A 15,405-nucleotide genomic window follows, 5' to 3' on the forward strand; every position below is an offset into this window, starting at 1 on the left:
TCAGACAGCACAGTACACTGCAGCGTAAACATCCCCAGCTGCCCCAGCCAGCTAAATCCATTCCCTTATTACACTGTAAAGTACCACCACTCTCACAGAGAACAAGCCTTCCATCCTAACCAATCAGGGAGCTATAAAAACCGGCTCGTCACATGCTGCCTTAGACCTGGGACCGTAGTCACAACTTCTCAGAGTAGGAGTGCTGATCTAGGATCAGACAGACACCAGTAGAAGGGATGCTACAGTAACAGCCTAGTATACGAATGGGTGGTCCACTACACTCTGTGACAGTCAGCTACAGCACAAATTCAGGCTTCAGTAGGAGACAGTAGAACAACAGGGAGGAGATGTTATCACTATACAAACCATGTCTCCAGGTCAACTCTATCTGTGGACTTCTCAAACAAAGTGAGGGCGTATCGAACCGTCTCTTGGCTGGCAGCGGAGGTGTAAGCTCAAATAACACACCTCACTCCACAACAGTCCCCCTCCCCCGCCTCCCCTAAATCACATTCATGCACAGCAGAAGACACACACAGAGAGACACACACTGTGAGAACGATGGGGATGTGTTTGACCCTGGACTTCCCCTATGGGTTTATTTCTCTGCTCCGGTAGATGGAGCGAGAGATGTGACATTTGAAATGTCTTTATTATTTTGGAGTGAAATGTTTACTGTTAATTTATTATTATCTATTTCACTTTGTTTGGGAATGTTAACATGTTTCCCATGCCAACAAAGCCCTTTGAATTGAGAGAGAGAGAGAGAGAGAGAGAGAGAGAGAGAGAGAGAGAGAGAGAGAGCATCCCCTGGCTCTTATCAATCTGATACATGTCCTGCTCCTGGCACGGCTCCTGCATAGCTTATAGTTAAGAAGGCATTCATCCATCCAGTCTAACACACACAGACTGAAGTAGGGGCCTGCGCTGTCCCACCACACCCCAGCCCTGGCTACCCTGGCTGTTACCTCCTGCCACAGGCCCAGACTAGCTCCTTGCTCCACTGGCTCCAATCACACTGATAACATCTGACTCTTTCTTTTAGCTTTGTTCTGGGAAAGAGCACGGAGGAGAAGGGGTGTGTGTGTGTGTGTGTGTGTGTGTGTGTAGGTTGACTTGTTATCATGGTACCTCTGTAACCTTGCAGAGGTAATTCCCTTGGGTCTGTTGTCATCAACCATTCTCTTTTTAAATAAGGAAGGGGGATATATACAATATAAAACTCCACAATGATTTAGATCAAATTATTGAGCAGGGACAGTGCATACATTACTACAAGATTTAATACAACAAAAAGAAGATATGATATTATTTGAACAACATCATTTCCATTATTTGTCTGTGATTCATAGAACTGACAATAATGTAGCTGTTAAGAATTTAACTTAATAATGTAGCTATTAGCAATTTAACTTAATAATGTAGTTATTAGCAATTTAACGTAATAATGTAGCTGTTAACAATTTAACTTAATAATGTAGCTGTTAAGAATTTAACTTAATAATGTAGCTGTTAACAATTTAACTTAATAATGTAGCTATTAACAATTTAACTTAATAATGTGGCTATTAACAATGTAACTTAATAATTTAGATGTTAACCATTTAACTTAATAATGTAGCTGTTAACAATTTAACTTAATAATGTAGCTAGCTGTTAACAATTTAACTTAATAATGTAGCTGTTATCAATTTAACTTAATAATGTACTCTAGCTGTTAATAATTTAACTTAATAATGTGCTCTAGCTATGAACAATTTTACTTAATAATGTAACTGTTAACAATTTTACTTAATATTGTAGCTATTAACAATGTAACTTAATAATGTAGCTGTTAACAATGTTTTTTATTTATTTATTTATTTTACCTTTATTTAACCAGGTAGGCAAGTTGAGAACAAGTTCTCATTTACAATTGCGACCTGGCCAAGATAAAGCAAAGCAGTTCGACAGATACAACGACACAGAGTTACACATGGAGTAAAACAAACATACAGTCAATAATACAGTATAAACAAGTCTATATACGATGTGAGCAAATGAGGTGAGATAAGGGAGGTAAAGGCAAAAAAGGCCATGGTGGCAAAGTAAATAAAATATAGCAAGTAAAACACTGGAATGGTAGTTTTGCAATGGAAGAATGTGCAAAGTTGAAATAAAAATAATGGGGTAATGTAATGTAATAATGTAGCTGTTAACAATTTAACCTAATAATGTAGCTGTTAACAATTTAACTTAATAATGTACTGTAGCTATTAACAATTTAAGTTAATACTGTTGCTATTAACAAGTAGCTATTCAAAATTTAACTTAATAATGTAGCTGTTAACAATGTAACTTAATAATGTAGCTATTAACAATTTAACTTAATAATGTAGCTGTTAAGAATTTAACTTAATAATGTAGCTGTTAAGAATGTAACTTAATAATGTAGCTGTTAACAATTTAACTTAATAATGTACTGTTGCTATTAACAAGTAGCTATTCAAAATGTAACTTAATAATGTAGCTATTAACAATTTAACTTAATTAAGTGTAGACACTGCAGTCTGTCTCTTGACTTTAACAGTACCGTATCAGACAGACCGATCAGCCAATAAGATACTAAGATACATAATAACACTAAAGTAACTGGGATTAACCCTTCTCTCAAACACACAAGACCGTCTTTACAAAACCACACACAGTCAGAATGTAAACACACCATCTACTTTTCAACAGAAAAATTCAGGGAGTGAACATGCCCTGGTCAAAACACACCCTGGTCAGAAAACACCCTGGTCAGAAAACACCCTGGTCAGAAAACACCCTGGTCAGAAAACACCCTGGTCAAAACACACCCTGGTCAGAAAACACCCTGGTCAGAACAGCTCTCCTATTTCCTAAATGGGGAACATATTTTCTGAAGTTTGCAGACTGTACAATAGACTTAGAAAAATGTCTAAAGAGCTTTTTATCCCATGTCTGTCATCTATGAAAGGCTTAAGTTGTTACCTAAAGACTGGTGTTAAAACAGGGGTAAGTCTCTTGTCTATGTTGCAGGGCAGGTTTCTAATTGTTGTGACAATCCCTGGTCGGGTCGAAAGCGTCTCAGAAAATAAAAAAACGTGTATGGTTGTTGGCATCATGTTCAATCTTTAGAAATATAGCTCTTCTTGGGAGAATCAGAGGACGTTAACATCATGTCTCTAGAACACCTGCACAGCAAGGCCTTGGGCTCAACAGAACACCATTCACAGCATTCAATCTCAATCACAAGGTGTATGTATGGAAAATCTCTCTCAGTGAGCAGCAAACTACATTCACTGTGGTACTTTAACAGTACAACGTCAGACACCTTGTAGAAACAGCCTCCTTCCATTCACAGATCAACTGAGAAAGCGTATCAGTACCACTATCGCTACTTGCTAGTCGCTACTCCTTCTACTCCTCCTTCTCCTTCTACTCCTCCTTCTCCTTCTACTCCTCCTTCTCCTACTCCTCCTTCCACTCCTCCTTCTCCTCCTTCTACTCCTTCTACTCCTTCTCCTCCTACTCCTCCTTCTCCTTCTACTCCTTCTACTCCTCCTTCTCCTTCTACTCCTCCTTCTCCTACTCCTCCTTCTACTCCTCCTTCTCCTTCTACTCCTCCTTCTCCTACTCCTCCTTCTACTCCTCCTTCTCCTCCTTCTACTCCTTCTACTCCTTCTCCTCCTTCTCCTTCTACTCCTTCTACTCCTCCTTCTACTCCTTATTCTACTCCTTCTACTCCTCCTACTCCTCCTTCTCCTTCTACTCCTTCTACTCCCTCTCCTACTCCTTCTACTCCTTCCTCTCCTCCTTCTACTCCTACTCCTCATTCTCCTTCTACTCCTTCTTCTCCTGCTTCTCCTCCTTCTCCTCCTTCTACTCCTACTTCTCCTTCTCCTTCTACTCCTTCTTCTCCTGCTTCTCCTCCTTCTCCTCCTTCTACTCCTACTTCTCCTTCTCCTTCTACTCCTACTACATTTTCACTTAAGCCTTAACTTAACCCAAAATCAATGAGTGACACACACACACACACACACACACACACACACACACACACACACACACACACACACACACACACACACACACACAGTGTGACATAGCTGGACGCGGTGTGATTCCTCTACGCGTTTAAGACTCGCCTATTAAGCAACATAAAAATCCACAGCACATCTGGACAACACCATCAGACAACACATACGTGTTTCCTTCAAACACACACACACACACACACACACACACACACACACACCACACACACACATACACACACACACACACACACATAAATTCACACACGCACAATTATGCGGAAATTTAGCGGCAAGCATCTCTGAATGCTCCCTTGCTAGCCCAGTCCAAATTAGTGGTGAGTTTTATTCCTCCACTGTGGTAGGAAAATATCAAATGTGCTGCCATATGAGTGCCATAAAGATGGCAATGAACCGTTTGATGCCTTCATGTGGGAGCCTGTGTGTGTGTGTGTGTGTGTGCGTGTGTGTGTGTGTGTGCGTGTGCGTGTGTGTGTGCGTGTGTGTGTGTGCGTGTGCGTGTGTGTCGCTCCAATAGGTCAGGTGGTACACATATGTGTCTCCATCACATATGTATAATGCCTCCAAGTATGGACCTGGTTGAACCTGGTAGCACACACAGCCAGGCAGTCAGACAGCCCTGGGGTGGTCTCCTTTCAGCTAGCCTGAAAACGGAACATTGTAGAGGGCTAGAGATGCGGAGCGAGGCGGGGCAGGATGGAGGTAAAGTTATATAGACTCTGTAGGCCTATCTACAGCTTATACATCATTGCAACAAAGAAGAAAAAAAATGCTAAATGTTTGCAGACCAGACAACGCTTGCAGCGCAACCTGTCTCTCAATGAAATCTGCAGTGTTATTCCTCAATTTCTGCCTTAAAATTAGGGGCATAGGAAATCACTGTGGGGAGTGTCCTAGTCTGAATATAGTGTTTTTTAAACTTCTGCATTCAAATTGTGGTAAAGGCAATCGCTGTTCCGGTCTGAGTAGTCCTCCAGACCCCAGAAAGTACAGTCTCAGTCATATTTCCTGTATTGTGTTCTGTCTCTCTTCCCCTACATAAGGAGAGCGTAGGACAGACTTAAAGAGAGCGTAGGACAGACATAAGGGGATATTGTGTCTCTCTTCCCCTACATAAGGAGAGGGCTCTGGACAGATTTAAAGAGAGTGTAGGAGAGACTTAAAGAAAGCGTAGGACAGACTTAAAGAGAGCATAGGACAGACTTAAAGAGAGCGTAGGACAGACTTAAAGAGAGCATAGGACAGACTTAAAGAGAGCGTAGGACAGACTTAAAGAGAGCATAGGACAAACTTAAAGAGAGCGTAGGACAGACTTAAAGAGAGCATAGGACAGACTTAAAGAGAGCGTAGGACAGACTTAAAGAGAGCATAGGACAGACTTAAAGAGAGCGTAGGACAGACTTAAAGAGAGCATAGGACAGACTTAAAGAGAGCGTAGGACAGACTTAAAGAGAGCGTAGGACAGACTTAAAGAGAGCGTAGGACAGACTTAAAGAGAGCGTAGGACAGACTTAAAGAGAGCATAGGACAGACTTAAAGAGAGCGTAGGACAGACTTAAAGAGAGCGTAGGACAGACTTAAAGAGAGCATAGGACAGACTTAAAGAGAGCATAGGACATACTTAAAGAGAGCGTAGGACAGACTTAAAGAGAGCGCAGGAAAGACTTAAAGAGAGCGCAGAACAGACTTAAAGAGAGCGTAGGACAGACTTAAAGAGAGCGTAGGACAGACATAAGGGGTTATGTGTGTAGAGACATGGTCCTTTGACATGTGTCTCCCAAAAGTGTCTCCCAAAATACACACTGCACTGAACACACCAACTGGAGCAGACAAACACACACACACACTCACACACCTCTCATGTACGCAGGACTCTCTCTCTCTCACACACACACACCCCATGTACGCAGGACTCTCTCTCTCTCTCTCACACACACACACACACACACACACACACACACACACACACACACACACACACACACACACACACACACACACACACACACACACTCACACACACACATACACATACACATACACACTCACACACACTCACACTCACACACACACACACACTCCTCATATACGCAGGACTCTCACGTGTACACACACTCCCCTACAACACCCAACTGCCTCCCCATAACCCTTAATCACAACCCTGAGGCCTGGACATCAAATGAAGCAAGTAGAAACGAAATATCATCAGGAGTAATTAACATGGTTTCATATGCAAATGTGATGAATGCAAAACTACAAAGTCATTATGCTAATGTAGGTGTGTGTGTGTGTGTGCATCCTTGAACGTCTGTACAAATATTCACAGCTCCAATCCGAGGGATCTGTCTCAGAATCTATTTTATCTCTTTTCCCCCTCTCCTTTCTTTTCCTCTACTCTACTCTACTCTACTCTACTATATTCTACTCTATTCTACTCTACTCTATTCTACTCTACTCTACTATATTCTACTCTACTCTACTCTACTATATTCTACTCTACTCTTCTCTCCTTTCCTCTCCTCTACTCTACTCTACTCTACTATATTCTACTCTACTCTACTCCCCTCTCCTCCCCTCCCCTCTCCTCTCCTCTCCTCTTCTCTCCTTTCCTCTCCTCTTCCTTCTCTCCTCTCCTCTTCTCTCCTTTCCTCTACTCTACTCTACTCTACTCTACTCTACTCCCCTCTCATCTTCTCTCCTTTCCTCTCCTCTTCCTCCTCTCCTCTTCTCTCCTTTCCTCTACTCTACTCTACTCTACTCTCATCTACACTCCTCCCCTCCCCTCCCCTCCTCTCCTCTCCTCTCCTCTTCTCTCCTTTCCTCTCCTCTTCCTCCCTCTATTATTCTCTCCTCTCATCCTCCTCTCCTCTTCTCTCCTCTTGTCTCTCATTTCCTTCCCTTGCTCCATCTGTCTCTCCCACTGCAGAGAAAACCCAGAAGTAGCAAGTTAACTTATTTCTAAACTTCAAAACCTTTTTTATGTGCATTTGTCCGTCCACGTGCGCCATGTGTGTGTGTGTGTGTGTGTGTGTGTGTGTGTGTGTGTGTGTGTGTGTGTGTGTGTGTGTGTGTGTTTTCATGCGATGGGCCAGGCTGCAGCTATTACGCAGGCAGCGTGCTGATTAGGCCTGCTTGGTACAGAAGCGAGACAGGGACCCTGCCCGACTGACTATACAGGGAGCGAAGGTATGAATATGCAACACCCTGATTGCTTTTCATGATTAAAGCCTATTTAATATGCTAATGTGAGCATGCCAGGTGATTAAAATAGCAATGGGTGGCAGGGCAGGGAGAAAAGAGGGAAGAGAGAGAGAAGAGAGATGAGGGAAGAGAGAGAAGAGAGATGAGGGAAGAGAGAGAAGAAAGATGAGGGAAGAGAGAGAAGAGAGATGAGGGAAGAGAGAGAAGAGAGGAAAACTGAGAAGAGCGAGAGAAGAGAGATGAGGGAAGAGAGATGAGGGAAGAGAGAGAGAAGAGAGATGAGGGAAGAGAGAGAAGAGAGATGAGGGAAGAGAGAGAAGAGAGATGAGGGAAGAGAGAGCAGAGAGATGAGGGAAGAGAGAGAAGAGAGATGAGGGAAGAGAGAGAAGAGAGGAAAACTGAGAAGAGAGAGAGAATGCACTGACACATTCAAATACACTTCTTGATACTGGAATACCAAGGGACGTTATAGACTCTACTGCTGTGATTCTGCTATACTACTACTGTTAATATGACAACTACCCCATACAATAACTACAGCACTCACTGCTGTTGACAAGTCTCTACCACACTGTACAATATATCACCACAGAGTAATGAAATGTCTGGGGCCTTAAACTAGAGCTTTAGAGACCAAGCTCAAGAGAGAGAGAGAGAGAGAGAGAGAGAGAGAGAGAGAGAGAGAGAGAGAGAGAGAGAGAGAGAGAGAGAGAGAGAGAGAGAGAGAGAGAGAGAGAGAGAGAGAGAGAGAGAGAGAGAGAGAGAGAGAGAGAGAGAGAGAGAGAGAGAGAGAGAGAGAGAGAGAGAGAGAGAGAGAGAGAGAGAGAGAGAGAGAGAGAGAGAGAGAGAGAGAGAGAGAGAGAGAGAGAGAGAGAGAGAGAGAGAGAGAGAGAGAGAGAGAGAGAGAGAGAGAGAGAGAGAGAGAGAGAGAGAGAGAGAGAGAGAGAGAGAGAGAGAGAGAGAGAGAGAGAGAGAGAGAGAGAGAGAGAGAGAGAGAGAGAGAGAGAGAGAGAGAGAGAGAGAGAGAGAGAGAGAGAGAGAGAGAGAGAGAGAGAGAGAGAGAGAGAGAGAGAGAGAGAGAGAGAGAGAGAGAGAGAGAGAGAGAGAGAGAGAGAGAGAGAGAGAGAAATGTCAAAGTTGAGGGAAGAGAGAGAAGAGAGATGAGGGAAGAGAGAGAAGAGAGATGAGGGAAGAGAGAGAAGAGAGATGAGGGAAGAGAGAGAAGAGAGATGAGGGAAGAGAGAGAAGTGTCACATTTCAAAGTGTTTGAGGTTAAGTTTAGGCATTAACTCTGAATGGTTAAGGTTAAGATTTAGGAAGTCTTAAAACAATAAATCTAAAAAACAACTTTCTATCGCTTGGCAACCTTCGGAATCAGAGGCTGAAGCTTACGTCCATCCCTCTAAACCCAAACCTACCTGAAGGTTTCCACTTCATCTCCTGACGTCCTCAGACACAGACGAGTCGAATCCTGACTCGTATAAAGGGTGACCTGGCTGCAATCTTCACACACACACACACTCACACACACACACACACACACTCACACTCACACACACACACACATCTCAAACACACACACACACACACACACACACACACACACACACACACACACACCCCTTCTCCTCCGTGCTCTTTCCCAGAACAGAATCTCAAACACGTACCACTGTCTCAACCGTACACACACACCACATGAGGCTGGTAAAGGGGAGGACGACTCATAATAATGACATAATAAATACATCATAAATACAACATAATTACATAGTAGAGTGAATGGAGTGGTATCAAACACATATCATTCCATTCTGGCCATTACCACGAGCCCGTACTCCCCAATTAAGGTGCCACCAGCCACCTGTGACACACACATGGCTCACGGGTTTGCATCAGTGAGAGGAAAGCAAGGAAAAAAAGAGGACACTGAAGGACTATTTTCATCCAACATGGTGTGTGTGTGTGTGTGTGTGTGTGTGTGTGTGTGTCTTCTCCAGTTTAACGTGCCTTGCAGCATCCTTGTAGTCTAAGCGGATGACACAGAACAAAGCCAAGGCAGGATGTTACAAAACGAAACCACTCATCTGTCTCAGTCAGGAGAGGAAGGGGTTAAAGCGTGTTCCTGAGTGTGTGCATGTGGGCTTGCGTGCTGTTGGACGTGCCTGCCTGTATGTTTGTGTGTTTGTATGTCTGTGTTTCTGCGTGTGTGTGTGTGTGTGTGTGTGTTTACGTTTCACAGACCCTGGGTGAGCCCTTCTCCCAGACTCCCTCCCTTCCCAACCGCAGTGCTCTGCTCTCTGTGACCCACATAGGCTAGCATGTGTTCTGTTCCTTCCACCTCGGGCCCCCTATGCGCTCGGCTCTGTCTGGCAGCCATGTTGGATCTAATTAGCCCTATTAAATATAATCTGGTTTGGCTGAAACTGAAGAACACGGCTCTAAGTGGCAATCTAATGTGTTGAGTAAAGCTCGAAACGCTCCTGAACTGTTTCATTCATTAATTCAGCCCCGGAGTGGTTCCTTGTCCTGCATTCCCAGAGATAAGGTTGACTTTTCCTCCGGGGAAATAAATCAGGGGAAGGTCACTAGTACTGTGGAGATGGAAGAAAGGAATTCAACTGGGTGGGATCTGATTCTGACTCACGTTGCTTCTAAATGAATTGATTTGGGATAAACTCAAAACGTGTCTATTTCTCTCAGTCTGTTATACCAGCGTGTTGAGTTGTGTAGCAATATTTTTTTTTTGCAAAAAGGGGGAACAGTCTTCCTCGTCGTACTGTCTGCTTTATGGTCTCTCTGCAATTGACTGACTTGACTTAACTCAATTCACCCAATTCACCCAATTCACCCAATCCACCCATTCCACCCATTCCACCCATTCCACCCAATCCACCCATTCCACCCAATCCACCCAATCCACCCATTCCACCCATTCCACCCAATCCACCCATTCCACCCATTCCACCCATTCCACCCATTCCACCCAATTCACCCATTCCACCCATTCCACCCATTCCACCCAATCCACCCATTCCACCCATTCCACTGTCTCCAGTCCAGCAGTTTGAGTTCCTGCAGTGATGACTTTGTGCCCTGATAACTTTGAGCTTGTCCCCCTGCAGCTCCACTTGCTGATACTAAACAGTCTCTTTAATCCAGATCAATGGTCCTATATCCTCTTTATTAATCCTCTTCTCTGCACCTCCCAGCCACAGCATTTTAATCAGCTTTCTTAACCTTTTGATGCGGTGGAATCTCCTTATGTGAACACACACACACACACACACACACACACACACACACAGACACAGACACAGACACACACACACACACACACACACACACACACACACACACACACACACACACACACACACACACACACACACACACACAGGGCTCTGTCACGTTCTGGCACAACTGGTTACAACAGCAGGAGTCCTTCAGGCAGTGTGTGTGTGTGTGTGTGTGTGTGTGTGTGTGTGTGTCTGTGTAATTGAGGGGCAAAGCTCAGAGTGAGTTCTGATTTCCTACCTGTGTTCCCTCTTTCCTGCTTGGGACAGATTCCTTTAGCGGGCGTCAGCCTCCTCTCCTCTTCTTCCTCCCCATGAGGGGTCACCTGCACCCCCACCTCCACCGGCACCGCCCCTCCCCGCAGCAAGACGGGGTTCCCCCTTTCGCCCGGTTTGGAGAACCCCCCAGGGGCGCGGCCTCCCCCACTGCACCGTCGTCTCTTATGCTCTATGAAGACCAGGATGTCTCCCAGAGGGAATTTGGTCTGGCACCTCCCACAGGTCAAGAGGTCATGCTCCCCTGGTCCCGCCCTCCTCGGAGTGGGGCTGGGAGTGGACGGCTCCGGGGAGCGAGTTCCCACCCCCAACTCATGATTGGCCTCGGCTGTGGGGGAAGATGAAAAGGGGGGGGGGGGGGGGGGAGAGAGGAGATGTTAATCATGATGTCATCATGGAACAGTTCTAGAACACACTAGATCGTCAACAGACTGTATCGTACAAAACTAAAGTCAATAACAAATATGTTTTTCCTTTATGTTTCAGATAACGTTACCTGCAAAATGCCATAATTCCATACCACACCAGAGAACCTGCTTAATGTTAAGCATACTGTTTAGTCTCACCACACAAGCAGGCAGCTGTGTTGCTGTAAACCTTCCGCAACAAATAAACCAACCAAACACCTCAGACCCTCAGTCTTATCCGGGAGCTGAGATGAGTGAGTGAAGGCGTGGCTGACACACTATGAGTGAAGCTATGAACCGTTTCACAGCGGACTATGGGTTTCCGGTGCAGCTCGCTGTTCTCTGCAATAGCTTCTGCTGTGTGGGAACCTCACTACAAGCATGCAAGAAGGTAGGCCACATCCACCCCACGACAGATGTTTATGTTGAGTGGGGACATGTGTGTGTGTCTGTTTGTGTGTGTGTGTGTGAACACAGGTGTATTCTCCTCAGAGAGATCTATAAAGAGAAGCCACTCCTAACCCAGGTGACAGTACTGCAGGTCTCATTCTCTACACTGTTGACACTGTCATCAATAACCATAAGTCATTCTCTCCTGGTCGTTTTACAGTGAAGTCCCATGGTGTAAATTCATGAAGGACGCTTCCTCTGTAACAATACCCTGATATAACCAATAGGTTACGGTATATACATCTTCTCCCAGAGGGCCTGCAGGAAGCTTGAAGCTCCAGAGCGGGTACCCAGGGAGAGGTGTTGATGCCTGGGAGAGGAGCTTAGCAGAGCATGTGTCTATCGTCTACCAGCCGCATTTCCCTACAGTCTCTCGCCCTACAAACATCCACGGGCACAGATCAGTGTGTGTGTGTGTGTGTGTGTGTGTGTGTGTGTGGCTAAACTTCTAGTCACATCTGCTACAGCCAGGCAGTTACACAAAACATGGGTCCCAAAAGACCCCCTATTCCCATAGGGCTCTGGTCAAAAGTAGTGCACTATATAGGGAATAGGGCTCTGGTCTAAAGTTGTGTACTACATAGGGAATAGGGCTCTGGTCTAAAGTAGTGTACTACATAGGGAATAGGGCTCTGGTCTAAAGTAGTGTACTACATAGGGAATAGGGCTCTGGTCTAAAGTAGTACCACTATATAGGGAATAGGGCTCTGGTCTAAAGTAGTGCCACTATATAGGGAATAGGGCTCTGGTCTAAAGTAGTGTACTACATAGGGAATAGGGCCCTGGTCTAAAGTAGTGTACTACATAGGGAATAGGGCCCTGGTCTAAAGTAGTGTACTACATAGGGAATAGGGCCCTGGTCTAAAGTAGTGTACTACATAGGGAATAGGGCTCTGGTCTAAAGTAGTGCACTACATAGGGAATAGGGTGTCTTAGTTGCACATAATCCTCCATTATGTCTGTCTTTCCAGTCCATTCCCTGACCTCTGACCTCCTGGCTATTGCCCTGAAGTGATTCTACGTGTTTTTTTCACACAGCATATTTCTCTTAAACGGTATCTTGGAACAGGGCCAAGTAATTTCCATGTCATAAAAGAGGAAGACAAATATGTAGTTCTAACCTAGCCAGGCCAGGATATCACCTGATGGGACCTGTTTCAGTGTGTTTCTATGTGTTTCAGTATGGGCCTTGTGACCATGTGTGTCCTTAGCCCTGGCATCAAAGCCTCATCTCAGTTGCCAGGGACATTTAAGATGGGTGGGTGGCATAATTTGAAATGAACTCAATTCCTGACATGACTGCAACTATAAGCACAGAGAGAGAGAGAGAGAGAGAGAGAGAGAGAGAGAGAGAGAGAGAGAGAGAGAGAGAGAAAGAGAGAAATACAATGAGCTCCAAAAGTATTGAGACAGTGACACGTTCTTTGTTGTTTTGGCTCTGGCAGTTTGGACTTACAATGATACAATGACTACGAGGTTAAAGTGCAGACTGTCAGCTTTAATTTGAGGCTATTTTCATCCATATCAGGTGAACCGTTTAGAAATGACAGAACTTTTTGTGCATAGTCCACCACTTTAAGGGAACCAAAAGTATTGGGACAAATTCACTTATATGCGTAAAGAAGGTAAACGCACTTCAGCCCAGCTTAAACTCAAAAAGGGGAGATCAGGTGCTCGACTGAGAGACTTGAAAATCCAAAAAAACATTCCTTACCCCAGGATATTTCAACTGGTGACGATCCAGAATGAATCAAAATAAGCACTCTGTTGCTGCAATAAATCTGATAGATGTATTGACGAGACAAGAAAACAGTCGGCTTAAGTTTCAGCATGAATCGCCTTCATCAGAGCCTCGAGTAGGACAAATGTAGGAGGCACCTACATTACATATCCTCGCAGGGGAGTGTTCCACTCGTCCCACTCAAACATGTCAATAATATCAATACTGTCAGCAGTAGCAACTACGCAGGTTATTCAAGTAAGAGTATGAGCATCATTCCAGACTCCTCCCCATACATCCCAGACTCCTCCCCATACAGCCCAGACTCATCCCCATACATCCCAGACTCCTCCCCATACATCCCAGACTCCTCCCCATTACATCCCAGAGTCCTCCCCATACATCCCAGACTCCTCCCCATACGGCCCAGACTCCTCCCCATACATCCCAGACTCCTCCCCATACATTCCAGACTCCTCCCCATACAGCCCAGACTCCTCCCCATACAGCCCAGACTCCTCCCCATACATTACACGTGAATAGCAAAATACAGAAATAAACAAAGAAAAAAAAACATGTTTACAAAAAAAGATGAGAACGATGGATATTTATTCAGCATTAAAAAGTGCAGTATTTGGTCCCATATTCGTAGCTAACAATGACAACATCAAGCCTGTGCCTCTACAAACTTGTTGGATGCATTTGCTGTTTGTTTTGGTTGTGTTTCAGATTATTTTGTGTCCAATAGAAATTAATGGTAAATAATGTATTGTGTCATTTTGGAGTAACTTTTATTGTAAATAAGAATATAATATGTTTCTAAACACTACTACATTAATGTGGATGCTACCATGGTTACAGATCATCCTGAATGAATCCTGAATCATGATGAGAACGTTACAGACACACAGCTGCCATAATGGTGAAAGGTATGTCTTAGGGGTATGATATTTGTGAGTCTGTAACTTTCTCAATCATCATTATTTCACAATTAATTCAGGAATATTCACTTCAACTTCACAGTCATGGTATCATTTCAAATCCACAGTGCTGAAGTAAAGAGCCAAAACAACAAAACATGTGTCAATGTCACAGTACTTTGGGATTTCACTGTATGTACAGTATATAAAGAGAGAGTTACAACACTGTATGTACAGTATATAAAGAGAGAGTTACAACACTGCATGTACAGTATATAAAGAGAGAGTTACAACACTGCATGTACAGTATATAAAGAGAGAGTTACAACACTGCATGTACAGTATATAAAGAGAGAGTTACAACACTGTATGTACAGTATATAAAGAGAGAGTTACAACACTGCATGTACAGTATATAAAGAGAGAGTTACAACACTGTATGTACAGTATATAAAGAGAGAGTTACAACACTGCATGTACAGTATATAAAGAGAGAGTTACAACACTGTATATAGACATAGTATTTACATTTGAAATGTCTTTATTGTTTTGGAACTTTTGTGAGTGTAATGTTTACTGTGCATTTTGTGTTGTTAATTTCACTTTTGTTTATTATCTATTTCACTTGCTTTGGCAATATAAATATATGTTTCCCATGCCAATACATCTCTTAAATTGAATTGAATTGAGAAAGAGAGAAAGAGAGAGACAGAGAGAGAGAGAAAGAGAAGAGAGTATATAGAGAGAGAGAGCGAGAGAGAGAGAGAGAGAGAGAGAGAGAGAGAGAGAGAGAGAGAGAGAGAGAGAGGTGGCGGGTGTAGAAAGAGAGAGCGAGAGCAGAACAGATAGAGAGGGGAACATATGTGTTTGTTAACCCAGGGAGGGTTGAGTAACATGTCCCAGGGCTTAGGACTGTAAATTAGCAGGCGTTGGCACCGTCACAATGCCATAGAAATATCAGCCAACCGCTTGCTCGCTCTGTCAAACATCTTCTAACCGCACCCTACCCTAATCTCCTCATCACCCACCCTCCAGGTCAGGAGAGAGAGAGAGAGAGAGAGAGACACACATTTATTT

General features: G+C 44.0%; 1 protein-coding gene across 2 annotated transcripts in view; it reads right to left on the reverse strand.

Annotated features, from left to right (window-relative positions):
• The window catches only part of LOC110529319 (B-cell lymphoma/leukemia 11B), a 46,511-nt gene that overhangs the window by 14,469 nt on the left and 16,637 nt on the right, over positions 1-15,405 (reverse strand). The window contains exons 1-2 of one of the 2 annotated variants that reach the window (XM_036984672.1): positions 11,328-11,450; positions 10,797-11,159 (exon numbers count right to left, since the gene is read on the reverse strand). In XM_036984672.1, coding sequence (XP_036840567.1) covers positions 10,797-11,159; positions 11,328-11,382 — 418 coding nt within the window. In that variant the 5' untranslated portion in view covers positions 11,383-11,450. Of the gene's footprint in view, positions 1-10,796; positions 11,160-11,327; positions 11,451-15,405 lie in introns of those variants that run through there. The other variant, XM_036984671.1, reaches the window with a different exon arrangement.

The sequence above is a fragment of the Oncorhynchus mykiss genome, chromosome 8 (assembly GCF_013265735.2).
Source record: "Oncorhynchus mykiss isolate Arlee chromosome 8, USDA_OmykA_1.1, whole genome shotgun sequence".
Classification (NCBI taxonomy): Eukaryota; Metazoa; Chordata; class Actinopteri; order Salmoniformes; family Salmonidae; genus Oncorhynchus; species Oncorhynchus mykiss.